Source organism: Alosa sapidissima, chromosome 7 (genome assembly GCF_018492685.1).
Source record: "Alosa sapidissima isolate fAloSap1 chromosome 7, fAloSap1.pri, whole genome shotgun sequence".
In the NCBI taxonomy this organism is placed as follows: Eukaryota; Metazoa; Chordata; class Actinopteri; order Clupeiformes; family Clupeidae; genus Alosa; species Alosa sapidissima.
This window is the reverse complement of record NC_055963.1, coordinates 36,079,255-36,087,397: the sequence shown is the minus strand read 5'-3', so window position 1 is coordinate 36,087,397 and position 8,143 is coordinate 36,079,255. Positions and strand designations below refer to the sequence as shown.

The following is an 8,143-nucleotide window of genomic DNA, read 5'->3' as shown; positions in this document are numbered from 1 at the left end:
CACCCAAGATAGAGGACCCCAAGGTGTGTGTGCGTGTGTGTGTATTGGGTGTGGGGGATCCAGATCAGACATAACTCTGTGTGTGTGTGTGTAGGGGAAATGTCCAGAACAGACCTAGCCCAGTGTTTGTGTGTGTGGGTGGGTGGGGGGGGATGGGGGGTTTGGGATTAAAGCAGTTGCTTCTCTCTCATTCTCACACACACACACACACACACACACACGTGTTGGGTCCACAGCCGGAGGACTGCATACTCACAGCCTTGTGTGTGTGTGTGATCCCCAGGTGGAGCTGGAGTCCAGCGCGGTAGCAAAGCCCGCCCAGAAGCGATCGGCCATTGAGGTCATCAACAGCTTCATTGACCTGACGCTGTTTAAACACCGCGGCTTCCTGCTCTACCTGCTGGGCAATGTGGTCATGTTCTTCGGCCTCTTCTCGCCCCTCATCTTCCTCAGCAACTACGCCAAGGACGAGGGCATCTCCAAGGAGAAGGCCGCCTTCCTGCTGTCCATCCTGGCCTTCACCGACATGTTTGCCCGGCCCTCCATGGGCCTGGTGGCCAACACGCGCTGGGTGCGTCCACGTATCCAGTACTTCTTCGCCGCCTCGGTGCTGTACAACGGCATCTGCCACCTGCTGGCGCCGCTGTCGGTGGACTACCTGGGCTTCGCGCTCTACGCCGTCTTCTTCGGGATTGCGTTCGGCTGGCTCAGCTCCGTGCTGTTCGAGACGCTCATGGACCTGGTCGGGGCGCAGAGGTTCTCCAGCGCCGTCGGACTCGTCACCATCGTGGAGTGTGGCCCCGTGCTGTTGGGACCACCGCTGCTGGGTGAGCAGGAGTGTGTGTGTGTGTGTGTGTGTGTGTGTGTGTGTGTGTGTGTGTGTGTGTGTGTGTGTTACAACCCCAAAACAGAAAAAGTTGGGACGTTGTGTAAAATGTGAATAAAAACAGAATGGGATAATCTACAAATCTCTTAAACTCATATTTAGTTGCAAAAAGGACACAGACAACATATCAAATGTTGAAAATGACAAATTTGACTATTTCATGGAAAATATATGTTAATTTCAAATTTGATACCAAAAAAAGTTGGGATGGGGTAACAAAATGCTGGAAAAGTGAAAGAAAACAAAAGGAAGAATATTTCACAACTAATCAGGGTAAGTGGCAACACGGTTGGGTATGAAAAAGAGCATCCCAGAGAGGCAGGGTCTCTTAGTAGTAAAGATGTAGGGGTATTCATCACTCTGAGTAAACTTGTGCGCACAAATGATGAAACAATGTCATTTTAATGCTTCTTTAATGCTTCATAAAATTGTGACGTATTTGGGGAGTTAATCATCTACAGGACATAATATTATTAAAACATTCAGAGAATCCAGAGAAATATTTGCAAACAAGGGAAAGAGCTGAAAAACAAAGTGGATGTCCGTGGTCTTTTGGACCTCAGATGTCACTGCATCAATACCAGACCTGTTTCAAGACCTGTCATTGTATGGCACTGCAGCCAAAATTGTAACAGCTAAAATTGTATTGAGACATGATACAGAAAATACCACCCTCTTATCTGGGCCTGAGCCTGTTTAAAATGGACTGAAGTCACGTGGAAAAAGGTCCTGTGATTGGACCAATCAAAGTTTGCCATTTTTTTGGAAATCATGGACTCATCTGGGCTAAAGAGGAGAGGGCCTATCTAAGTATCCAATCTATCCAACTTGTTTTAGCGCTCAGTTCGAAACCCAACATCTATGACGGTTTGGAGGTGCATTAATGCCTACTGCATGGGGATCTTGCACATTTGGCAAAGCACAATCAATTCTGAATCATGTATACAGATTTTGAGCAACATATACTGCCATCCAGGCAATGTCTTTTCCGGGGACGACCTTGAATATTTTAGGAAAACAATGGCAAAAGGAATTCTGCACATATTTAAACAGTATTTGTCCATGGAGCACACATGGGCAACATACGGCCCGCGCTCGTTGGCGATACGAAGTGTTCATTTCAAAACGTTACTGACAGATTACAATCGGATAACCCTGTCATTGTAACCAAAATCTGTCTGAGTTTATTTGCAAAGCTTATGTTAGCAAACTAGTATGATGCTACCACAGGTTGCTTGAAGCAGCCGGCTCAACACACAGGGCGAGTTGACCAATCACAGTTGTGTATAAAGTTAAAGCAAAAACATAGCCTACATTTTCAAAATAGTTTTCTTTGTGCGTGTTGATTAACTAATGACAGCCTACTATTGTCTGCTCCACATTTTCATAGTCTAATTCTGGTGTGTGTGTGTTGTGAGAGAGCCTTAGGAGCTCCTGGGGTGCTATTGAGTAACTGATGCTGATATGTATACGTTTGTCTATATACTTAAATAACATGTACTTCAAGTTTGTGAAAAACAACCTATAACATTATATACTATATTTTATGACATTTCCTGACATTTTCTTTGTGTGTGTGTGTGTCCCCCTGCAGGCAAGCTGAAGGACGTCTACCATAACTACCGGTACACGTACATGGCGTGCGGTGTGATCCTGGTGGTGGCGAGCGTCTTCCTGTTCGTGGGGATGGGCATCAACTACACGCTGCTGGAGCGCGAGAAGCGTGCGGAGGAGCGCAACAGCGCGGCCGACGCCCTCGAACAGGAGGCCAACGACCACAACGCCAGCCGCGAGAAGGAGGGGGAGGAGCCTAACGCAGCCGTGCCCCTCAACCCCCCCGAGGACGAGCAGCTGAATGAGGACTCCGTCTAGGCCACGCGACGCACGCGCTGGTGAACTCTGACCTCTCACCTCTGACCTCCCGGCCCGCGCAGCGCAGGTGTGTCACCGTCCACACGAGTACTGGAAGATAACGGTCAAACGGACGACAGCAACGAGCAAACAAACAAACGAAATACGGACAAAGCAAATGTGATTTTACTGTAGTAGGTGCTGGCACGAGTGCAAAGCAACACACACACACACACACACACACACACACACCCACACACACACACACACACACACATACAAACTGACGAACAAATACACTCCTTGACATGCTAGTGAACAAACATTGACAAAGAAGAAAGATGAGATTGGTGAGGTGGATATGTGGAAGCATTTCACACACACACACAAACTACACATTTACATCACACACACGCACACACTACAAGTTTTAAGAAGGTTTAGTCATGACTGGAACATTTCTCCCTGTAAATACCAAGTTCCCTCACCAGCTTCAAAACAAAACTTGCTAGACAGACCAGGCAGTAGGATTCTATCGTTTGGACCACCTGACAGTCTGTGTGTGTGTGTGTGTGTGTGTGTGTGTGTGTGTATTGTAGAGGAATGATAGATTGTCTCAGTTGTCCCTCTGTTCTTTTTTGGATTTGTGATTCTGATTTGAATCTCATCCCATGGCAACAGGAAGTAGATGAGCACTCACACCCCTGTTCCCATGGGAACGTGAAACAGAACACTCCAGACTGCCCCTGAACTTGAGATTAGATTCTTCAAGTCAAGTCAGATTTATTTGTATAGCGCATAGATTCTTAACCTCCTCAACATGGTCTCTTTGTTCAGAGATGTGATTCATGGGGGCAGAGAGGAGGTGACAGAGGGGCTAGTAGTGACCTTAGAATCCCCACAACTAGCCCTAAATGGCCCTCAAACTAGCCCTCCCAGATATAGCATGTAGTATGTAGTCATTTGGTACACACACACACACACACACACACACACACACACACTGGTCCCACATTTGACTGCTTTTCTATCCCAGTGTAAACAGACATGTGGTCTGGCACTGTTGATGATGATGATGATGATGATGATGATGACACTGCGCTGTTAACCCTCACAGTCTGATGTGAGAGCCGCAGACCTGACGTCTTTAGGGATGTCCGTGTACCAGAGTAGCATAGACTCCGGCTCAGCCCCGCGATAGTTGATCTCTACACACTCCTCTGAGTCCTGTAGACTCTACACCCTTTTAACGCAATGTGTCCACTAACCTCACTACACAGGCCATGTAGAAATCTCACTTTTTAACTCCATATTCCATTTTACGCTAGAACGCTGATACGTGATCAAATATATGTGTATGCATATAGATGTGTGTGTTTGAGTAACAGAAACATTTCAGATGAGTGTGTGAATGTGCATATGTGTTTATGACTAAAATAAGTATTTCAGATGTGTGTGTGTGAGCGAGAGCAACAGAAGCATTTCATTAACTTCTCCATCTCGCTATGTACTGTACGTTTAGATTGTAGTGTGTGAGTGAAATCACATTTTAGTGTGTGTGTTTCGTGATGTTAGCCATTTTGAATTGTTCTTCATAACTGTGCCTTAGATGGCCTAGTGCCTTTGTCCACACAGTGCCTTGGAATGGACGTTAACCTCAGCCTTTACGGCTCATCAGCTGCATCAACGTCGGCCATTTTGGCTCGGCTAATGCAGTTTCCACATGGGCTTCCCTGAGCACAACCTTAAGTGGGGGCGACCGCACCACTTTTACACTCAGTTCTAACTGCTGGTGTTTGAGCTCACAGACTTTCTATATGAACACCAGCTGCACTAAACTAGAGAAACTCCACCTGTCAACTAAACTAGAGAAACTCCACGCCATCTCGACTAAACTAGAGAAACTCCACACCATCTCTACTGAACTGGAGACTAGACACCACCTCTGCTAAACTAGACACCACCTCTGCTAAACTAGACACCACCTCTGCTAAACTAGACACCACCTCTGCTAAACTAGACACCACCTCTGCTAAACTAGACACCACCTCTGCTAAACTAGACACCACCTCTGCTAAACTAGATACCACCTCTCTGCTAAACTCCGCTGTCAAATGGACATGCTTTCAGGCTTCATGGGTTGTCAGGATAGCGGCCATTCCATGCTGTGTGATGTCTTTGAACTTCATGTCACCTCTGTGTGTCTGTGTGTGTAATGACGTATAGTATTACCTTTTGACAAGAGGACTTGGTAATACTCTTTAAAATCGAAAGCCTGCTTAGTATTTCAACAGTATGTTGTATTAAGACTGTGTGCCTGTGTGTGTGTGTGTGTGTGTGTGTGTGCGTGTGTAATAGCAGTGTATAATCACTCTATTGTATTTGATGCCAATTGATCAGGTTGCAGGAATGAGGTAACTGAGGCAATGGCAATGATGACATCACTCTGGCAGAATTGCCGCAGAAGCCGTGAAGTGTGTGTGTGTGTGTGTGTGTGTGTTAGTTCTTCCACTCAGTTGATATGAAGTGTGTTTGGACAAGAGTGAGTGTGTGTGCAAACAAATACCTAGTGTGTTTGTAGTGAGTAGCTGAGCTTTGTTGCTAGCATGTAACTGCAACTGGACTTGGCCAAATGTGCGAGTTGGTAAAACAGTCATTTCAGTCGTTTCATCATTCTGTTTCAGTCTGATGCGTGCGTGCGTGCACGTGTGTGTGTGTGTGCGTGCACGTGTGTGTGTGTGTGTGCGTCCTGTGGTTCCCACTACACCAAGCACACAGGGAGAAGTGAACATTTCAAACATATCTCTATGCACTACTGATACAGAGATCCATGAACGAACACACTCCAATGATCAGTTTGGGTTTGATTCTGACACACACACACACACACACACACTCCTCTGCCCAGTTTGGGTTTGATTCTGGTACCACTCTGGTCTCAGTTCATCATGCGTCTGGTCCACAGCCGACTGTCCTCTGGATGTGTGTGTGTGTGAGAGAGAGGGGTGTGTGTGTGAGAGAGGGGGGTGGGCCGACGTCTCGGTGAGTTCACACATCTATTCAAAGCACCTTTTCATTCCGCTGTTGTCATGGATACGGTTGCTGTGTCACAGGGCCTTCAGCAGGTCACTGTATCACTTACAGATAACATAGAGTCAACCACCTAGACTAGACTAGACTAGTCAACTGAATGTCACGGGGGGAATTCTGAAGATAATATTAAGTGTGTGTCTGATGCCATGTTGTTTTTCTGTATGAGTGAATAAATCATTTGTAAAAACAAAAATGTGTGAAATAGTTTTTGCTTTTCTTATCTTTCAAATTCCTCAGAAAATACTGTTTTGGTTCCTGGTCTCTGTTTTATCTGGCAAGATTGTCATGCACATTCCTGTTTCCAAAAACGTTGGGACACTGTAAAATATAAATAAAACCAGAATGTGATAATCTGCAAATCATAGACAACATACAGCATCAAACAAATTTGTTTTATGAAGGATATATGTTCATCTTGAATTTGATGTCCGCAACATCTCCAAACAGTTGTGACTGAGGCAAGAAAAAAAGTTGTATAAAGCTGAAGAGCACATAAGGAGGAACATTTCATGACTAATTAGGTTAACTGGCACCAATGGGCAGTTGTGGGCTACTGGTTAGGGCTTCGGACTTGTAATCGGAGGGTTGCCGGTTCGATCCCTGACCAGTACGCCTAAAGTGCCCTTGAGCAAGGCACCTAATCCCTCACTGCTCCCCGAGTGCCGCTGTAGCGGGCAGCTCACTGTTCCGGGTTAGTGTGTGCTTCACCACTGTTTGGTGTGTCTGGCCAAATAATGCAATAATATAAGAATGATGATCCTTAGTGTAAAATTGTGAATAATTTGGGGATTGTATCATCTATAGTACATAATATCTGTAGGAGCCATTTATTATTTGTGGGTTTATTTTGTTCGACTCATTATAGCCACTAGGGGGTGTAGTGTGTGTAGGGGGTGTATATGAACAGGTGTTCACCGATGAGGGGAGAAGGTGTGGAGAGACCAACAATATGCCACCGCACTGCTGTAACAGCACTCATTTAGAGCCATACAGCAGTGTTCACGTCACCAACAGCACCGTGTGTGTGTGTGATGTCAGCGTTCCCAAATGCTGAGACTGTTGTTAAAAGAGGAGGTGATTCAACACAAGTGGTAAACATGCCCCTGGTCCAACCTTTTTGAAACATGTTGCTGGCATCAAATTTGAATACATATTTTCCAAAAATCAAAACATCTGTTTCATCAATTGATATGTTGTCTGCACTAGTCTTAATTAAACATATGATTTACATTTTACACAGCATCCCAACTTTTTTGGAAACAGTTGTATAACTTCTACATACAGTACTTGATTGTCACAAGTATAACTGCAGTAGCACTAGTAGTTACTTATACATTCCTTGATTGTCATTGTCACCGTCACACACACACACATATCTTGCCTGAGATAATTTTCGCGAGGGGTAAAGAGAGAGCATTTAAAGTCAAACCAACACAGTTAATGTCTAATTCTCCTCAACATGACCTTGTGGCAAGAGGTGGGGTTCAGAACAGCACAGTAAGGGCACGTTCGGCAGGTTAGAGTACTAAGTACTTATGGTTAGAGGACTGACAGGAGATGGGGTACATAACAGCACAGTAAGGGCACGTTCAGCATGGTAGAGTTAGAGGACTGGCAAGAGATGGGGTTCAGAACAGCACAGTAAGGGCACGTTCGGCATGTTCAGGTTAGAGGTGAGGAGCTGCTCTCGGAGTGAGTGAGTTTTCCAGAGATTCTTGAGGATTGAGAGGGACGACCCTGCTCTGATGGCGTTTGGAAGAATGCTTTGATTTGGTTTGCTTCAGCATACTACTCTTTCATCTTAAGTATGCACAAATGTGTCAAGGACAAAGCTTTTTGCCTTGCTGGTGTGCACGTGTAAGTGTGAGGGCACGTTCAGTGTGGTAGAGTTAGAGGAGTGTTTGTGAGCATGCACGCTGAAGCTTTAGTTGGAGTGTGTGTGTTTGTGAGCATGCACACTGAAAGTTTAGTTGGAGTGTGTGTGTGTGTTTGTGAGCATGCACGCTGAAGGTTTAGTTGGAGTGTGTGTGTGTGTTTGTGAGCATGCGTGCAGAAGGTTTAGTTGGAGTGTGTGTGTGTGTTTGTGAGCATGCGCGCAGAAGGTTTAGTTAGCGTGTGTGTGTGAGATGCAGGACCTCATTCTGTCACTCGGGTGATGGAGCGCTCTACCGCGCAACGCTGAAGAACTCCTTGCTCTCCTCTCCGTGTCAGAGGCCCTGCTGCCGGGCACACACACACACACACACACACACTGAATTGAACTGAAATTCACTGAAAAACTGCCTGCTCTCCTCTTGTCAGAGAGGTCCTGTT

The 8,143-nt window shown here is 45.7% G+C and overlaps 1 protein-coding gene across 3 annotated transcripts in view; it reads left to right on the top strand.

The window, feature by feature from the left end:
* slc16a1b (solute carrier family 16 member 1b) overlaps positions 1-4,095 on the top strand; it is a 48,957-nt gene extending 44,862 nt beyond the window's left edge. For all 3 annotated transcript variants that reach the window (XM_042096956.1, XM_042096954.1, XM_042096957.1), the window contains 3 exons: positions 1-23; positions 284-827; positions 2,481-4,095. The exon at positions 1-23 is cut by the window's left edge and continues 249 nt beyond it. In XM_042096956.1, the coding sequence (XP_041952890.1) occupies positions 1-23; positions 284-827; positions 2,481-2,758 (845 nt within the window). In that variant the 3' untranslated portion in view covers positions 2,759-4,095. The remainder of the gene's footprint in view (positions 24-283; positions 828-2,480) is intronic.
* The last annotated feature ends 4,048 nt before the right edge of the window (positions 4,096-8,143 follow it).